We start from the raw sequence: 19,873 nt of genomic DNA, 5'->3' as shown, positions 1-19,873 counted from the left end.
CCATGATTTCCATGTTGGTTTACAAACCTTTACTATATTCAGTGAATCAGGCTATTCTTTGATAGCAGTTGGGAAGACAGATTAGTTTTGACTTTGTTACTTTAGATCTTTAATGCTCTCCAGCCTTAAATTGAATATGGAATCATGACAGGAAGGGAGAGAGAGGAAGGCTACCAGAGTGGCCTGCTTTTCTCATATTTTACCATTGATGACCTAACACTAACCTATATTCCTAGGCTCATTCCTGGTTCATGTAAATGTGAAATCTAATCATTGGGGTTTTACATCATCCAGGTGGGTTTTGTACATACCAGGCTGGAAGGTATATTATTTTCTGAGTTTCAACTGTTTGTATAAGTATTTTCTTAATCTTTTATTTGATTTAGCCCTCTGTGTATCACAGTTCTTTGAGTCATAGGGTACTTAGACATGTATTACACCTAATCATGTGAATACTGTGCTTCTAGAATACCACTGACTCTAATAAAACTCTTAGTTCATTACATTTGTCTCTTTGTGACTTCTGTAGATTCTATTAGGGTGCTTTGTGTATAGTTGTTTTCAATACATTTTTGTTGAATCAGTAAAAATATTTTAGTTAAAAAATAGAGCAATTGCTTACAGAATAATAACTCCTTTAGAAGGAGAAGGATTTCTAAAACCAGCTTCTTGGTTGTAACTTTGTGGTTCATTTGTTTGAACTATTTTTTTGAATCTCACTACCAGTTGCATTAAAAACTATCACTTCAAGCCTCGTGATATCTTAGAGAATATACTTAAAATGATTTCTCATTTTGTGTTAATTTATTTTCTTATTTAAATGAAAAAATATACCACAGACTGTGATGACACTAGGCAATTAACATTATGCCCAGGTAGGAGGCAGTTGAATAATGAAAATTTTAATACCCTATCATTTCTGTTTGAACATTGCTAAATATTGTAAGAAGCTGTAACTATTTTTTTGTTTCCAGGAACCATATTGGAAATATGACTTATTTGCTTTTTTTTCTTTTAAGGAATCCTGTGTTACTAAATTTCAAATCTCTACTGGTTCAAATTTGGTAAATTCAGGATTTGACATTTCAGAGGATACTAAGCCCATTCTTCACACAATCTGAGTTTTGTGCCCTTTTAAACAACTTTTCACTACTTCTTTACACTAATTCTTTTCTCAGCCCAAACTGATTTACTTATTGCTTCCTTCAATTCTTATATTTGGGGATATGCTTTTCTTTATCCCTCTATTTATTAATGCTTTCTTTTCCAAACTTACATAAAACTGTCTTTGAAGCATAGCCCAGTTCTTCCTGCCTCCATGAATTCAAGCTCGCTTACCTCATCCTGGAAAATATCTATCTCATCTGAATTTATTTTTCTACTCCTACATAATAGTTTTCAGACACTGAGTCCTCACTTGATGTCTTTGATAAGTTCTTGGAAACTGTGACTTTAAGCAAATTGATACACTGTATGCCGGAGAACCTTAACTGTTGTTATATCAATTAGCTTATAGTAAAATTGGCTTCTTTATACAGTGAGTTGTTTTGCTTATAATTGCAGTTTCCAAGAACCTATCAACAATGTTAAGTGAGGACTTACTGTACCTATGCTACTCCATACTGCTAATTAGATGTTTGTACGTGTCTCTTATTCTCCCAATGAGATTATATACTTCTTAGAGGCAAGAGCTATCATTTAATCTTCATGTTCCTCAATCCTGCTGCTTTTACTATGGTAGATTTTCACTTATATATTTACTGTGTATGTTCTACCTATCAGGCACTATGCAAAGTGAGGACTTATATTGATAGAAATGATTTCTGCCTTCAGAAATCATTCAGTGGTTGAAAGAGAAGGGTAGATAAACTATTTCATTTCAGTGTAGTAAATGCCTTAATAAAGTTTTGATTAAGGTGCTGTGGACACATTGAAGATTAATGTTACAGACGAGGATTGAGGTTACAAATATATCTGCATAATTTCAGGACCATGATTATCAGAGATACTGGAGGAAGAAAGCAAGAAAGGCACTGAGTGCATTGTTCCTTATTTCTCTAATTTACTTAGACATATGCAGTAGCCCTATAACTTGAGAGAATAACTTAGCCATTGTAGTTATGATCTGTTAAAAAGTAAACAGAAACATTATATGAAATTATGCTTATTGGTAGACTATAAGAATGTTGATTTAATATGATAAATGAACACTTTTTGCCCAGTGTCCTCAGATAATAATATAAATATGAACCTGATTAATAATGTATTGTGACATGGTTACAAGCAGAATTTCACATACTGTGGCAAACTTTTTTTAACATGTGTTGGGCAAATTTAAAATATTTTTAAGTAAGAAGTATAATAAACCCCAGTGTACCCATCATCCAGCTTTCACAGCATTTCATATGCTGCCATTTTGTTTCATCACCTTCTCACTCCCTGCTTCATTCTTATTTTTTTAACAGCTTTTTAAAAGGTAAACTTTATATACATTAGAATGTATAGATCTTAACTGTCCAGTTTTGGCAAATGGGTATATCTCTCAAACCTACATCCCAATTATGATACAGAGTGTAGAGCATTCAGTCTCTACAGAAAACTTCTTCATTTTCCTTCCTGCTTAATTAGTTATCCTAGCCACTGTTCTAATACTTTTTCCATCTAATCCATTAGATTAGCACCTGTCCTGGCTTTGCTCAATCCAAGGGTGCTTTCCCCTCTTCTGGGTCCCATTCACCTGTGGGTCAGTTTAATTATGCTACTAGATTGAGGTAGAATTCTTTTGTTGTTTGGAATAGCCTGAGATATTACCATTTGGTGACATATAATTGCAGAGAATTGTCTGAAATATATTTTCTTATTTTTTAGCCCCGAATTAGAAATCTAATATCCTTGGAATATTTAATTTTCAAACGATAGTTAGAAATGTTATTAACTTAGTCATAAGCTTTTCCAGTGTTACAAGCAAACTTATTGTAATTACTTATTTTTTTCCAGATGAAACAGTTTCTTCTACTTTATTGGATACAAAGTGGAATAAGATTCTAGATCCCCCTTCTCACCGGCTGTCATTTAACCCTACTTTGGCCAGTGTGAATGAATCTGCAGTTTCTAATGAGTCACAACCACAACTGAAAGTCTTCTCCCTGGCTCATTCAGCTCCCCTGACCACAGAGGAAGAGGATCACTGTGCTAATGGACAGGACTGTAATCTAAATCCAGAGATTGCCACAATGTGGATTGATGAAAATGCTGTTGCAGAAGACCAGTTAATTAAGAGAAACTATAGTCGGGATGATCAATGCAGTGCTATTGAAGTGGGAGAGAAGAAATGTGGAAACCTGGCTTGTCTGCCAGATGAGAAGAATGTTCTTGTTGTAGCTGTCATGCATAACTGTGATAAAAGGACATTACAAAACGATTTACAGGATTGTAATAATTATAATAGTCAATCCCTTATGGATGCTTTTAGCTGTTCACTGGATAATGAAAACAGACAAACTGATCAATTTAGTTTTAGTACAAATGAGTCCACTGAAAAGGATATGAACTCAGAGAAACAAATGGATCCATTGAATAGACCGAAAACAGAGGGGAGATCTGTTAACCATCTGTGTCCCACTTCATCTGATAGTCTAGCCAGTGTCTGTTCCCCTTCACAATTAAAGGATGACGGAAGTATAGGTGGAGACCCCTCCATGTCTGCGATTACAAGTTTAACAGTTGATTCAGTAATCTCATCCCAGGGAACAGATGGAGGTCCTGCTGTTAAAAAGCAAGAGAACTATATACCAGATGAGGACCTCACTGGCAAAATCAGCTCTCCTAGGACAGATCTAGGGAGTCCAAATTCCTTTTCCCACATGAGTGAGGGGATTTTGACAAAAAAAGAGCCAGCAGAGGAGAGCACCACTGAAGAATCCCTCCGGTCTGGTTTACCTTTGCTTCTCAAACCAGACGTGCCTAATGGGTCTGGAAGGAATAACGACTGTGAACGGTGTTCAGATTGCCTTGTGCCTAATGAAGTTAGGGCTGATGAAAATGAAGGTTATGAACATGAAGAAACTCTTGGCACTACAGAATTCCTTAATATGACAGAGCATTTCTCTGAATCTCAGGACATGACTAATTGGAAGTTGACTAAACTAAATGAGATGAATGATAGCCAAGTAAACGAAGAAAAGGAAAAGTTTCTACAGATTAGTCAGCCTGAGGACACTAATGGTGATAGTGGAGGACAGTGTGTTGGATTGGCAGATGCAGGTCTAGATTTAAAAGGAACTTGCATCAGTGAAAGTGAAGAATGTGATTTCTCCACTGTTATAGACACACCAGCAGCAAATTATCTATCTAATGGTTGTGATTCCTATGGAATGCAAGACCCAGGTGTTTCTTTTGTTCCAAAGACTTTACCCTCCAAAGAAGATTCAGTAACAGAAGAAAAAGAAATAGAGGAAAGCAAGTCAGAATGCTACTCAAATATTTATGAACAGAGAGGAAATGAGGCCACAGAAGGGAGCGGACTACTTTTAAACAGCACTGGTGACCTAATGAAGAAAAATTATTTACGTAATTTCTGTAGTCAAGTTCCATCAGTGCTTGGGCAATCTTCCCCCAAGGTAGTAGCAAGCCTGCCATCTATCAGTGTTCCTTTTGGTGGTGCAAGACCTAAGCAACCTTCTAATCTTAAACTTCAAATTCCAAAGCCATTATCAGACCATTTACAAAATGACTTTCCTGCAAACAGTGGAAATAATACTAAAAATAAAAATGATATTCTTGGGAAAGCAAAATTAGGGGAAAACTCAGCAACCAATGTATGCAGTCCATCTTTGGGAAACATCTCTAATGTCGATGCAAATGGGGAACATTTAGAAAGTTATGAGGCTGAGATCTCCACTAGACCATGCCTTGCATTAGCTCCAGATAGCCCAGATAATGATCTCAGAGCTGGTCAGTTTGGAATTTCTGCCAGAAAGCCATTCACCACTCTGGGTGAGGTGGCTCCAGTATGGGTACCGGATTCTCAGGCTCCAAATTGCATGAAATGTGAAGCCAGGTTTACATTCACCAAAAGGAGGCATCACTGCAGAGCATGTGGGAAGGTAAGTTGCATGTATACGCTCAGAAATCGGGCATGCACATTTTGTAATGCTGAATTAGATAGTAATAAAGGCAATGTAAGGTGAATATATGTCTAGTTGAGCTGACATAAATAGCATTTTTGAAAACCCAGTTCTAGTAAATTTTTATATAAAAAATGACATCACTGATTCTAAGTATATGTAATTTTTTTTGTTGCCATGATTTATGCTGAATCAGTTTTTATGAAGAGATGAGAATTGAGGAAGTGTAAACTTTGTGGTTTCTGTATTGATAGCTACTTGGTTAATGTAATAGTTTGAAATAAGGAAGTTATTCTTTCAGTTTAGGAAATATTTGTCATTAACTTATTGCATTATTTATTGAAAAATGCATTTAAATACAAAAAATAAAAATAAAAATTACATTTAATTGTTGAAAAATATTACACATAGAATCCATCCCACTTTTTTCTGTGAGATTTTTGCCATTATACAAAACATTCTGGAACTCTTTATACACATGCACACATATTTTTGTCTTTTCTCCCATATAACTTTGATACAAAGTAGAGTTGAAGTCTGTAGATTTTTATGACAAGGTTGTAAGAATGATATTCCTTAGCTCTCCCCAAATTTTGTTAGCTAAAAACACATCTTTTTTGTTTGTTTGTTTGTTTAGAGTTGTAAATAAGGAAGGAAGGAGATTTTATATTTTTGAGATATGGTGTCAGGTCTAGAATAAAATTTCAGCTTTGTTACTATTAATTATATAACTTTACTAAGCCTTAGTTTTATAATCTGTAAAAACAAACCAAAAAAGATTAATAACTTTTATTGGGCTGTTGTCAAGATTAAATGAGATCTCAGAAGTTATAGTGCTCAATGATTAATCTCTACCTCCCTTCTTGCCTGATTTTTTGGTCCATCTGTATTAATTAGGGTGCTTTCAACTTCAAGGAACAGAGTGTTTGACCCCCAGTGACTTAGGTGAAAATAACATTTATTTCATGTAAACAGAAGCTATGAGACTCAGTGATTTATGTCTGGGTGCAGAGACAGGATCGTGGAAGTTCTCTTGGTCTTCCCCTCATGTCAGAAGATAGTATCTCAGTTCTAATTATCAGGTCTCAACCTGACAACTTCCTAAGCACAAAGAAACTGGCTGGGGGGCAAAAGAGTCTACTCTACTCTTGGCACCCTCTTATCAGGGAGGAAGGGACCTCCAGCAACTTCCTTTAATTTATTGGCCAATTTTAGACCATAACCAATTACAGGCAAAGGGGACTGGGATTATCTAATCAATCATGATTTATCTCCTGGGGCTGAGCACAGTGTTGCCTGAAAAAAAGTGGGATTCTGTTAACAAAGGAGAAGGGGAAGTAGTGATATGTAGGATGAGTAAGTCTAGACGTCTAATGTACAACATGAGGACTATGCATAATAAAATCATATTATATTTGGGATTCGTGCAAAATGAGTAGATTTTGGTTCCTCTTGCCACAAAAATGGGTAACTATGTGAGACAATAGATAGGTTAATTTGCTTCACTATAGTAACCTTTTTACTGTCTGGATGTATCTCGTAACATCATGTTGTATACCTTAAATGTATACAGTAAAATTTATTTTAAAAAAAGGAGAGGAGGAAAATGGTTCCTAGGTGAGCAGTCACTAAGGTTTACTAGAAGATCCTAGCACAAAAGAACCAAATTACAGGGAGCAGAAAGAAGCTAAAGCTAACACTGGGCTTGTTTGTCTCTGGTTGCTAAAGTTTGAAGAAAATAATATGTCTAATTCCTAAATATTTTCCAGTCTTCTTCTTGTTAGCTGAAGTACTATTTGTAGATTAGGTTCATCATTTTTATGTTGTTCTGTATTTTGCTTACTGTAACACTTTCTGAAATGTTTGCTTTCTTAAGTAAATAATGAAAACATTTTTGGTATAGGCCAGCACATCCAGTTATAATGAGTAAATAGGTACCTTAGATGGATTCAGAAAGAAAATGATGCACAAAATGCATCATAAATTGCAAAATGGTTGGAATTTTTGCTGAGTGGAATTTGTGGAATTTGTGAATTCATGGATTCATGTGGCTTATGGATTCATAATTTCATCTTTTTCCCTCATTTACCTTAGAGATGTTATAAGTATTAATGAGATAATATCTGTAAAAATCCTTGAGCTTCTCAGAAGAAAAGGGCTTATAAACATAGATACTAATTGGATTATGCTGAGAATGCAGCTAGAAAAATACCCCAAGCGATGTGATTTTGTCAAATAATGTTATATATTGAAAAAAAAGAAAGTTTGTTCCATTTCAGTAGAAATTAAGCATACGTAGTAATTACTTAATATTTATAGCTATATTCCCTTTACTGCAACAAGCATATATTGTGTCTAATATATAAAAGGTTCTAGGCTAGGTATTGGGGATTCAGGGGTATATAAATTGGAATTTATGATGTCATGGCAATCTTTTTTTTTTTTTTTTTTTTTTTTGAGACAGAGTCTCTGTTGCCCAGGCCGGAGTGTATGGCGTGATCTCAGTTCACTGCAACCTCTGTCTCCTGGGCTCAGGTAATTCTCCTGCGTCAGCCTCCTGAGTAGCTGGGACCACAGGCATGCGCCAACGGGCCTGGCTAATTTTTGTATTTTTAGTAGAGGCGGGGTTTCACCATGTTGGCCGGCCTGGAACTCCTGACCTTAAGTGATCCACTTGCCTTGGCCTCCCAAAGTGCTGGGATTACAGACATGAGCCACTGCGCCTGGCCAATCTACTGACTTTCTAATTATGATTTCATTTATGTCTTATCTTAGTTTATTATTTGTTTTTGCAATTCAGTTCCAAGCTTGATGAGGGTAAGGATTTTTTCTGCCTTGATTGCTGCTGTATCCTCAGCCCTAGAACATACGGGTGCTCAGTAGATATTTGTTAGATGAATTAAACAATAAGTGAATACTGTTTCTTAATGCAGCAGTACTTTTTTTTTTTTTTTTTAAATCCAGTGCCTTCAATCTTTAGATGATGGTATCAAATTTAGATATAACGGGTGTAAGAACTTTGGAAAATATTTTAAATTAGTCATATGTATTGTTCCTACTTAAGAACAGATTCAAACCAAAATGTTTCTTTCCCTAGTTTCTTATGTACTGATGGGAATGAATAGATATGAGAGTAGTAAGTAGCTGCTTTAGAATATTACATGGCAATTCACAGTTTCCCTCATACTTTGCATGAAAATCTGTCTTGCCTTGTAATTGATATTGTGATTTTAGCCATCTGGCATGAAAAAAACAGAACCAACATTTAGATTAATCTTGGGTTCTAGTGAAGCTGAACCCAGGGAAATATTTTCCATTACACACCCTCTGAAAGGCTGTATTGGTTAAAAGTGGTCTCATCCATGTCATAGCACTTATCATGCAGTTTTGTCTTTGTCTTTGTTCCCCATTAGGCTGTAAAGATCTTGAGATTGCCTCTGATTTGTCTTTGTATCCAGCATCCAGCACAAATACCTGGCACCTATGAAGTACTCAATAAATGTTTGTTAATGAGTGAGTAAATGAGTCTCAGATCATTGATTAATTCAACAAACACTGAGTGCCTGTTATTTGTCTGTCACTGTGCTGGGTGCCGAGCTTACACCAATGATGTTGTGCTCCCTACCCTCATGGTATGTAAAGATTAGGCCAGTGACAAAAACAAAACAAAACAAAAAAACATGATTTGTGGCAAGGGCAGTGAAGGAGATAAGGAGGGATAATATAAAAAATGGGGGTGGGAGAAGAAGGTATGAGAAGACATCTGAGAAGTGACATAGTTCAAGGTTGACACATCAAGGTTGACACATAAAGGTTGAGGAGTCAGTTCTTCAAAGAACAGAGAGAAAAATGCTGCAGGAAGTAGAACAGCATGGACAAAGTCATTGAGGTTAAGAAGGCACCTATTCAACAAACCGAAGGAACTCCAGTATAGTGAACGAGGGAAGAGTCACATAAAAAGAGATGGGAAAGCAGGTGGGGTGGCACAGGCCTGTTGTCCCAGCTACTCCATAAGCTGAGCATGTTATGATCATGTCTACGAATAGCCACTGTACTCCAGCCAGAGTGACAGGGCTGAGACCCCATCTCCACTAAAAAAAAAAAAAAAAAATGCTGATGAGGAAGTTAAGGAATAGATGATGTAGAGCTTTGCAGGTCATGTAAGGAGCACAATGGGAAGCCATGGGAGTGGATGAGATTACCAAGGGAAGAGAACAGACTCAGGGCTGAGCCCATGTGGTCAAGCAGAGGAGGACCCAGTACCAGTTGCCAAGGAGTGAGCGGAGAGTTAAATAGAAAACCAGGAAAATATGGTCTCTTGGAAGTCAAAAGAGGAATGTAGTTTGTGAAAGGGGTTGTCACCTATATAAAATACTGTCAGTAAGATATGGACAGGAAAGGGACCATTGGACTTGGCTATAACAGGGTCATTGAAAAAAGCTGATTGAGTGGAGCAATGTATACAGAAGCCAGATGGGAATGGGTTGAAAGTGGAATATGAAGGGAGGAAGTGGTGATGGCTTTTTCAAGAACTTTTGCCATGAAAACAGAAAAAAATTGTAGCAATTATTAGATGGAGATGGTTGTTATGGATGCCTTTTTGGAGGATGGGAAATACTGTTGTATTTATATAGTGGTATGGGTGATTCTCTAGAAAAGAAGTTTTAGGAGAAAGGGAGGATTAAACAAAGGAAGAGAAAAATCCTTGAGAAGGCCAAAGGGATGGGATCTACAACATGTTGAGGATTTGCTCTTCAGTGGGTGGGGCTAGACAGAGGTTGGTTTATGAAGTTAGTGGTGAGAGCGTGAAGAAATTTACACCTGATTGGCTTATACTTCATATAGAAAATATAAACATTGTAAAGGGTGAAATAGGGATAGATGATGAAGGTTTGAGGAGAGTGAGATAGTTACATTGGAGAGGAAAAGTAAAGCCTAATAGTGAATTGAAATTTCAAGAGCCCTTTGTGCTTGGCATCAAACTTTCAGTCAGTTAGATGAATTAAAAAATAATCTAGTCCAGTCCTGACTTAATGGGTTAGAATCAGTATTTATCCTTGGAGATATGGTGAAATTGTTATATTATCTTTGCGATACAAGCATTTTAGTTTGGAGAAGCAAGAAGAGTTCTGTAGGACCCGTCTGTGCTACTACCTGTCTACCTATTTCCATGTATTTGTTCTTTTTTAAAACAATTTAAAAAAAATTTTAGCTGGATGCAGTGGCTCTTGCCTGTAATCTCAGCACTTTGGGAGGCTGAGGCAGATGGATAGCTTGAGATCATGAGTTCGAGACCAGCCTGGCCAATATGGTGAAACCTCATCTCTACTAAAAATACAAAAATTAGCTGGGCGTGGTGGCAGGCGCCTGTAATGCCAGCTACTCAGGAGGCTGAGGTACGAGAACTATTTGAACCCAGGAGGCAGAGGTTGCAGTGAGCCAAGATCGAGATCACGCCACTGCACTCCAGCCTGGGCGACAGAGAGAGACTCTGTCTCAAAAAAAAAAAAAAAAAAAATTATGACATATTATTTGTTCTTTCATTCAGTGAGCATTTACTTATTGCTTGGTATTCTGTTTTTTACTAAAGAGAAGCAAAAAAAAAAAAGGAAAAGAATGGGCCTCCTGGTAAAACATACCACTCATGTTACTGTAGATGACTTAAAGATATAAAATGAGAAATGAACAGTTACAAAGCTGCAGATGCTCTGCAGTGGGAAGCAGATAGATTGTGGTGGTGGTGGTGGTTGTGAGGAGAATGAGATACTAATATTTATTGAGTGTTTACCATGTGCCAGGCGCTTTTCTAAATCCAGACTTACAGACTTTATTTAATACACATAACAACCCTATGAAGTAGCTAGCTACAGTTAAAATCCACATTTACAAGTGACAAAATAGGCCTAGAAAGATTAAGTAACTTGTTCAAAATCACACAGCCAGTAAGTGAAGTTACGATTCAAACTCAGGGACTTTGACTTCTAGAAACAAAAGGGAGCTAGCATTTGTTTAGTGCCTATTCTGTGCTTTATTTATTATCTAACTTATCTTCCTGGTAAACCTGTGTGATAGTTGATGGTATCCCTAATTAACATTGAAGAAACTGATACGGTAGGACCCTGACAGTCTTGCTAGCTGTATAACTCATGCTCTTTCCCATAAATAAAGTTGAGAGAATAAAACAAATAGGTTTCTTTATGGTGATCTTTATGTTATTTTCTTTGCATTTCTGAGAGAAATGTCTGCATTTATACCATAATTTTTATTTTTAATTTTTGGAGACAGGGTCTCACTCTGTCACCCAGGCTGGAGTGCAGTGATGCAATCTCAACTCACTGCAGCCTCTACTTCCTGGGCCCAGGCAATTATCCCACCTCAGCCTCCTGAGCAGCTGGGACTACAGGCACACACCACCACACCCAGCTAATTTTTGTATTTTTTGGTAGAGACAGGATTTCACCGTGTTGCCTGGGCTAGTCTCAAAACTCCTGGGCTCAACTGATATATCAGCCTTGGCCTCCCAAAGTGCTGGGATTACAGGTGTGAGCCACCATGCCTGGCCTTTATGCCATAATTTTTAAAACAAATGCCTTAAATACTATTTCAAAAAGAAAGATGAAAAATATCTAATATTTTATTAGATATAAATTTTTATTTTGAATAGTTATGTGTTAAATTAGTTGCAGTTTATTTTTGGGTAACTTGAGTTGAAGTCATTTTTGTTTAACATTTGAGACGTGAATAGAGAATAACCTTCATAAAATCTGAATTAGTAACACATTAAGACAAATAATGTTTTGGCTTATACCTTCAGAGATCAGTTTTCTTAAGGATTTTTTTTATCCTGTTTTTTTTCCTGTTTTTTTTTTTTTTTTGAGACAAACTCTTGGTCTGTTGCCCAGGCTGGAGTGCAGTGGCATGATGGTGGCTCACTGCAACCTTGACCTTCCAAGGTCAAGCGATCCTCCTACCTCCAGCCTCCTGGGTAGCTGGGGCTATGAGCATGTGCCACCACATGTGACTAATTTTTTTTTTTTTTTTTTGAGATGGAGTTTCACTCTTGTTGCTTGCCCAGGCTGGAGTGCAGTAGCAAGATCTTGGCTCACTGCAACCTCTGCCTCCTGGGTTAAAGCGATTCTCCTGCCTCAGCCTCCTAAGTAGCAGGGATTACAGGCACCTGCCACCACACCCGACTAATTTTTTTATTTTTAGTAGAGATGGGGTTTCATCATGTTGGCCAGGTTGGTCTCGAGCTCCTGACCTCAGGTGATCCACCCACCTTTGCCTCCCAAAGTGTTGGGATTACAGGCGTGAGCCGCTGTGCCCGGCCACTAATTTTTTAAAAAATTTAATGTTGCCTAGGCTGGTCTCGAAATCCTGGCTCAAGGGATCCTCTTCGCCTCGGCCTCCCCAAGTGTTGGGATTATATGTGTGAGCCACTGCTCCTGGCTGCCTTTGATTTTAAAACATGGCCACTGGTTGGGCTCCTTGGGAAGCAGAAAGGTAGTAGTAGGCCCTCACTCAGTACCAAATGTTATTAACAGATAACTTAGGTGCAAAGTGGGATAAAACACATGTAGCTAGAAAATGTTTGCACTAAGTTCATGCTATTTTTTGTTTTTTTGCATCTCTTCTCCTGAAAGCCATCTCCCTTTCAATATCTAGTCTGCTGATACATTCTAAATACTAGTCACAATTTTTTATTGTAAAATATGCATAACATAAAATTTACCAGTGTATATGGGTTTGAGGGTATATGGTTCAGTGGCGTTAAATGCATTCACATTGTTGTTGTACAACCATAACAACTATCTCCAGAGCTTTTTGTTTTTTTTGAGACGGAGTCTCGCTTCGTTGCCCAGGCTGGAGTGCAGTGGCGCAATGTCGGCTCACTGCAACCTCTGCCTCCTGGGTTCAAGTGATTCTCCTGCCTCAGCCTCCCGAGTAGTTGGGATTACAAGCGCCCACCACCATGCCTGGCTAATTTTTCTATTTTTAGTAGAGACGGGGTTTCGCCATGTTAGTCAGGCTGGTCTCGAACTCCTGACCTCAGGTGATCTGCCCGTCTTGGCCTCCTAAAGTGCTGGGATTACAGGTGTGAGCCACTGTGCCTGGCCATTTTTATCATCTCAAACTTAATAACTTCCCATCTTTCCTTGCCCCTAATGCCTGGTGACTGCTATTCTACCATCTGTTTGTATGAATTTCACTATTCTAGGTACCTCATATAAGAGTAGTTACACAATGTTTGTACCTTTGTGTCTATCTTCACATTTCATCCATGTCGTAGCATGTATTAGTCAGAAGGACAGAACCAATAGGATGTGGAGATATATATATATATATATTATATATATATATATGACTTTAATAGGTAGGATATATGTATATATACAAGAGTTTATTAGGGAGAATCAACCCACATGGTTAGAAGGTGAATTCCCACAATAATCTATTGGCAACCTCGGGAAAGAGAAGCTAGTGGTAGGGCTCAGCCCAAGTTTGAAAGCCTCAAAAGCAGGAAAACCAACAGTGCAGCCCTCAATCTGAGGCCTAAGGCCTGAGAGCCCCCTAGGAGGCTGCTAGTGCAAGTCTTAGAATCCAGAGCCCAAAGAACCTGGAGTCTGATGTACACGGGCAGGAGGAGAGGATATAAGCATCTGGCAAGGAAAAAGAGAAAGCAAGCCGGAAGACTCAGCAAGCAGGCTTATCTTTGCTTCTTCTGCCTGCTTTGTTTTAGTGCACTGGCAGCTGATTGTGTGGTGCCCACCCCCATTGAGAGTGGGTGGTCTTCTCCCAGTCCACTGACTCAAATGTCAGTCTCCTCTGGCAGTACCCTCACAGAGACACCCAGAAACAATACCAGCCATCTAGGCATTCCTCAATCCAGTCAAGTTAACACTTAATACTAATCATCACATAGTGTGTATCAGAGTTTCATTCCTTTTTAAGTCTGAATATTTCATTGTATGTATGTACCACATTTTGTTAATTCATTTATCCATCAATGGACACTTCAGTTGTTTCCACCTCTTGGGTATTACCAATAATGCTACTATGAACATGGGTGTACAAGCATCTGTTTGAGTCCCTGCTTTCAGTTCTTTGTGTATATACCCAGAAGTAGAATTGCTGGATTATATGGTAGTCCTGTGTTTGATTTTTTGATTAAGCACCATATTCTTTTTCCACTGCAGTTGCACAATTTTCCATTCCCGTCAACAATTCACAAGCGTTCCAGTTTCTCCACATCTTCTTTGGCTCTGTGTCCCCACCCAAATCTCATCTCGAATTGTAATCCCCATGTGTTGGGGGAGGGGTCTGGTAGGAGGTGATTGAATAGTGGGGGCAGATTTCCCCCTTGCTGTTCTCATAATAGTGAGTTCTCATGAGATCTGGTTGTTTGAAAGTATGTGGCACTTTCCCCTTTGCATGCTCTGTCTCTCCTGTTCCACCATGGTAAGATGTGCTTGCTTCCCCCTTTGCCTTTTGTCGTGATTGTAAGTTTCCTGGGGCCTTCCAGTCATGTTCCCTGTTAAGTCTGTGGAACTGTGAGTCAGTGAAATCCCTTTTCTTCATAAATTATCCAGTCTCCAGTAGTTCTTCATAACAATGTGAAAACAGACTAATACACTTGTCGACACTTGTTTTCTGTTGTTTTGATAATAGCCATATTAATAGGTGTGAAGTGGTATCTCATTGTGGTTTTGGTTTGTATTTCTCTAATGATTAGTGATGTTGAGCATCTTTTCATGTACTTACTGGTCTCTATATTAAAAATCTTTGGAGAAATGTCTATTCAGGTCTTTTGCCCATTTTTAAATTGGGTTGTGTTTTCTGTTGTTGAGTTTTAGAGCTCTTTATATATAATTCAGTCTCCTATCACATAAATGATTTGCAGATATTTTCTCTTATTCTTGGGTTTTTCATTCTGTTGTCCTTTGATGCACCAAAGTTTTTAATTTTGATGAACTCCAACTTACATTTTCTTTTGTTGCCTGTGCTTTTGGTGTCATATCAAAGAAATCATCTCCAAATTTGATGTCATGAAGTCTTTCCCTTATGTTTTCTTCTAAGTGTTTTGCAGTTTTAGTGCTTGCATTTAGGTCTTTTATCCATTTTGAGTTAATTTTTTGTGTATAGTATTAGCTTAGTTTTATTCTTTTGAATGTGGATATCTGGTTTTCTCAGTACCATTTGTTGGAAAGACTGTTCTGTTCCTGTGGAATGGTTTTGGCACTCTTGTCAAAACTAACTGGACCATATAAGTGAGAGTTTATTTCTGGGCTTTTTTCTATTCCATTGGTCTTTATGTCTGTCTTTAATGTCAGTACCACATGGTTTTGATTACCATAGCTTCATAGTAAGTTTTGAAACCACGGAATGTGAGTCCTCTGGGGTTGTTATTTGTCAGGATTATTTTGGCTATTCTGGATCCCTTGAGATTCAATTTGAATTTAAGAATGGATTTTTCTGTTTCTGCAGAAAACATGGTTAGGGTTTTGATAGAGATTGCGTTGAATCTGTAGATCACTATGGGCATTGTTGACATCTTAATAATAAGCCTTCTAGTCCATGAACATGGGATTTTTTCCATTTATTTATATGTTCTTTAATTTCTTTTAGCAATCTTTTGTCTTTTGTAGTTTTCACTGTACAGTATTTTACCTCCTTGGTTAAGTTAATTTCTAGGTATTTTATTCTTTTTGATGCCATTGTAAATGGAATTGTTTCCTTAATTTCATTTTTGGATAATTCATTATTAGTATGTAGAAATGCAATGGAGTTTTTTGTTGATTTTTGTATCCTGAAACTTTGCTGCATTTATTAGCTCTAACAGTTTTTGTGTGTTTGCGGGGAATCTTTAAGGTTTTCTAAATGTAGCATATGTTGTCAGTATACAGAGATAATTTTACCTTTTCCTTTCCAACTTGGATGCCTTTTATTTATTTTTAATTGCTCTGGCTAAATTTCCAATACTATGTTAAATAGACATGGCAAAAGTACGTATCCTTGTCTTGTTTCTATCTTAAAGCAAAAGCTCTTTCAGTCTTTTTTTTTTTTTTTTTGAGACAGGGTGTCATTCTGTCACCCAGGCTTGAGTGCGTTGCCATGATCTCAGCTCACCGCATCCTCAACCTCCTGGGCTCAAGGTATCCTACCACCTCAGCCTCCCAAGTAGCTGGGACTAACAGGCGTGCACTACCACACCTGGCTAATTTTTTTTTATTTTTAGTAGACATGAGGTCTACTGTGTTGCCCAGGCTGGTTCTGAGTGTCTAGGCACAAGCGATCTGCCTGTCTTGGCCTCCCAAAGTGCTAGGATTACAAGTGTGAGTCACCATGCTTGGCCAGTTTTCAGTCGTTTTTGTTGTTGTTGTTGTTGTTGTTGTTGTTTATTTGTTTTTTGTTTTTCTTTTTTGAGATGGAGTCTCGCTCTGTCACCCAGGCTGGAGTGCAGTGGCGCGATCTTGGCTCAAAGCAACCTCTGCCTCTCGGGTTCAAGCAATTCTTCTTCTTCAGCCTCCTGAGTAGTTGGGATTACAGGCACATGCCACCATGCCTGGCTAATTTTTGTATTTTTAGTAGAGACAGGGTTTCACCATGTTGGCCAGGCTAGCTTTCGGTCTTTTACCAGTGCATATGATGTTGGCTCTGGGTTTTTAATATATGGCCTTTATTATGCTGAGATAATTTACTTCTGTTACTAGGGTTTTTTAAAGTTTTTTTTAAATCATGAAAGAGTGTTGAATTTTGTTAAATGCTTTTTCTGTATGAATTGAGATGATCATTTGGGGTTTTTTGTTTCATTTTGTTCAGGTAATGTGATTACATTAATTGATTTTCATAAGTTGAATTATCCTTGCATTCCAGTAATAAATATCACTTGGTCATGGTGTATAATTCTATCAATATGTTCAATTCAATTTGCTATTATTTTCTTGAGGATTTTTGTATCAATATACATTCATACAGAATATTGGTCTGTAGTTTTCTTATAATATGTTTGCCTTGTTTTGGTATCAAGATAGTGCTGGCTTCACAGAAGGAGTTAGGAAGTATTTCCTCCTCTTCAATTTTTTGGAAGAGTTTGAGAAGGATTGGTGTTCTTTAAATGTTAGGTAGAATTTGCCACCAAAATCATCTGATCTAGGGCTTTACTTTGTTGGGAAGTTTTTGATTACTGATTCAGTCTCCCCACTAGTTATAGGTTTATTCAGATTTTCTGTTTATTACTGATTCAGTCTTGGTAGATTTTGTGTTTTTAGAAGTTTATCCATTTAATCTAGGTAAGTCACATTTTTGTTGTAGCGTTGAGGCATTTTTTTTTTTTTTTTTTACAAAAAATTGGTACTCATATACATAAAGTAATATGAACTTAAAATTCATACATTTACTTCATTTTTTAGCTTGACATTCTAGTAAATCTTTTGCTCCATTGATTTTTGGTTATGATAGAAGAAGATCTACCTGGATGATTTAAGAGCATCATTTGTCAGTGAGCACCTCTTATTTTCTCTTTATTGGCAGTAGTTCTTACAGCTACTATTAATGCTGCTTTCCATTTTGTCGTTTCGGGTTCAAACATACCTCTGTAATAGCCACCACTGAAGGCAGATTTTGGTAGGCTTTGAAAAATTTGTTTTGTTGTTGTTGTTGTTGTTTGTTTTGGGGTTTTTTTGTTTTGTTTTGTTTTGTTAGAGATGGAGTCTTGCTCTGTTGCCCAGGCTGGAGTGCGATAGCGCAGTCGCGGCTCACTGCAACCTCTGCCTCCTGGGTTCAAATGTTTCTTCTGCCTCAGACTCCCAAGTAGCTGGGACTACAGGCGTATGCCACTACACCCGGCTAATTTTTTGTATTTTTAGTACAGATGAGTTTTACCGTGTTAGCCAGGGTGGTCTTGATCTCCTGACCTCATGATACACCCGCCTTGGCCTCCCAAAGTGCTGGAATTACAGGCATGAGCCACCACACCTGGCCGAAAAATTTGTTTTACTTGAGGTTCCACATGCCTTATATAAGGGTTGCAAAACATAACAGCCTGCAAATCCTGCAGCAGCAATGGTCAGTCCGACTGCTACCACTGTACTGGCCATGGCTGGGCTCCCCTACTGCACCAGGAGCATGGCTCATCCCAGCCCAGAGGTTGCGGCCAACAATGACACACCTTTACCAGAGAGTGACACAGGCACCGATGGCAAGCACAATACACTGGATTATAATTTTTTTAAACAAGAGGATTATTTGAAAAACAGTCTAGGTGCGGTGGCTCACGCCTGTAATCCCAGCACTTTGGGAGGCCAAGGCAGGCAGATCACTTGAGCCCAGGAATTCTAGACCAGCCTGGGCATGGTGGCATGTGCCTGTAGTCCCAGCTACTCAAGAGGATCACCTGAGCCCAGGCTGATCGAGGCTGCAGTGAGCTGTGCTCACACCACTGCACTCCAGCCTGGGTGACAGAGTGAGACCCTGTCTCAAAAAAGAAAGAAAAACACAGTTTATGTTGTTGTTGTATATCGAGTCTTAAATCAATGCTTCCTCTGGCAGAACAAATCAGAAGTTGGTTATACAGTATCAACTGGCCAAGTGTCTTTATTATTTACAGCATCTACATTAGTGTTTAAAACCATCACATTTTCAATATATAAATGGGCAAAAAGATGTTTAGATGGGTTAGTAAACAATGGAGAAATATTTTAATTTACTAGATACTAAGAGGTAGAAATTAAAATTTTTAAAATTTTATGCCTATATAACAAAAAATAGAAAATGTTGATAGTATGATAGATAGTGAAATTGACACTGGCATATTTACACATTTAAAAAGCCACACGTGGGTCGCTGGGGAACCCAGGCTGTCCTAGGAAGCCGAGTGGGAGTGGCACAGAGCTGCTGGAGATCCTGAGAACCTGAGTTTTGGCAAGCAGCCAGAATATTTAAAACATGACCACACCAAACAAGACACCTCCTGGTACTGACCCTGAGCAGTTGGAAAAGACTGGAACAGTACGGGAAATTGGGTCACAAGCTGTTTGGTCACTCTCATCTTGCAAACCAGGATTTGGAGTGGATCAGTTACGAGATGACAATCTAGAAACTTATTGGCAATCAGATGGCTCCCAGCCTCATTTAGTGAACATCCAATTCAGAAGAAAAACAACAGTTAAGACATTATATATTTATGCAGACTACAAATCTGATGAAAGCTATACTCCAAGCAAGATTTCAGCCAAAGTAGGGAATAATTTTCACAACCTTCAAGAAATTCGGCAACTTGAATTGGTGGAACCAAGTGGCTGGATTCACATTCCCTTAACTGATAATCATAGGAAGCCAACTTGCACGTTAATGATACAGATTGCTGTTCTAGCCAGTCATCAAAATGGAAAAGACACCCATATGAGACAAATTAAAATATACACACTGGTAGAAGAGAGCGCCATTGGTAAATTTCCTAGATGTACTATAGATTTCATGATGTATTGTTCAATAAGGTGACTTTAAAATGATATGGAAGTCATTAAACGTATCTTTGTTTTATCCTGTCTTTAAATAGTATATCAGTTACCTTTATTGAAAAAAGCATCAGTTATTTGCAACTTTGTATATATTTAAAAATATTTTATTGTAATTTTGATAAATTTGGGTCATATTATCTTTAACATGTAATAAAGCTCACATATTTTACATTACTAAAAAAAAAAAAACCATATGTGTGGCTGGGCATGGTGGCTCACACCTGTAAA

The 19,873-nt window shown here is 37.8% G+C and overlaps 2 protein-coding genes across 3 annotated transcripts in view; both read left to right on the top strand.

The window, feature by feature from the left end:
• The window catches only part of ZFYVE9 (zinc finger FYVE-type containing 9), a 133,030-nt gene that overhangs the window by 20,653 nt on the left and 92,504 nt on the right, over nucleotides 1-19,873 (top strand). For both annotated transcript variants that reach the window (XM_055348911.2, XM_055348908.2), the window contains exon 4: nucleotides 2,998-5,105. In XM_055348911.2, coding sequence (XP_055204886.2) covers nucleotides 2,998-5,105 — 2,108 coding nt within the window. The remainder of the gene's footprint in view (nucleotides 1-2,997; nucleotides 5,106-19,873) is intronic.
• LOC101136170 (anaphase-promoting complex subunit 10-like) lies at nucleotides 17,536-19,625 on the top strand. The gene has a single exon (XM_019018588.3). The coding sequence runs from the start codon at nucleotides 19,071-19,073 to the stop codon at nucleotides 19,623-19,625; it is 555 nt and encodes a 184-aa protein (XP_018874133.1). The 5' UTR covers nucleotides 17,536-19,070.

This window comes from Gorilla gorilla, chromosome 1 (genome assembly GCF_029281585.2).
Source record: "Gorilla gorilla gorilla isolate KB3781 chromosome 1, NHGRI_mGorGor1-v2.1_pri, whole genome shotgun sequence".
NCBI classification, from domain to species: domain Eukaryota; kingdom Metazoa; phylum Chordata; class Mammalia; order Primates; family Hominidae; genus Gorilla; species Gorilla gorilla.
This window is presented reverse-complemented; position numbering and strand designations above follow the sequence as displayed.

Bases quoted from the DNA above. Each gene is read 5' to 3' on its own strand.
- LOC101136170 (XM_019018588.3), top strand. From the start codon at position 19,071: ATGACCACACCAAACAAGACACCTCCTGGTACTGACCCTGAGCAGTTG.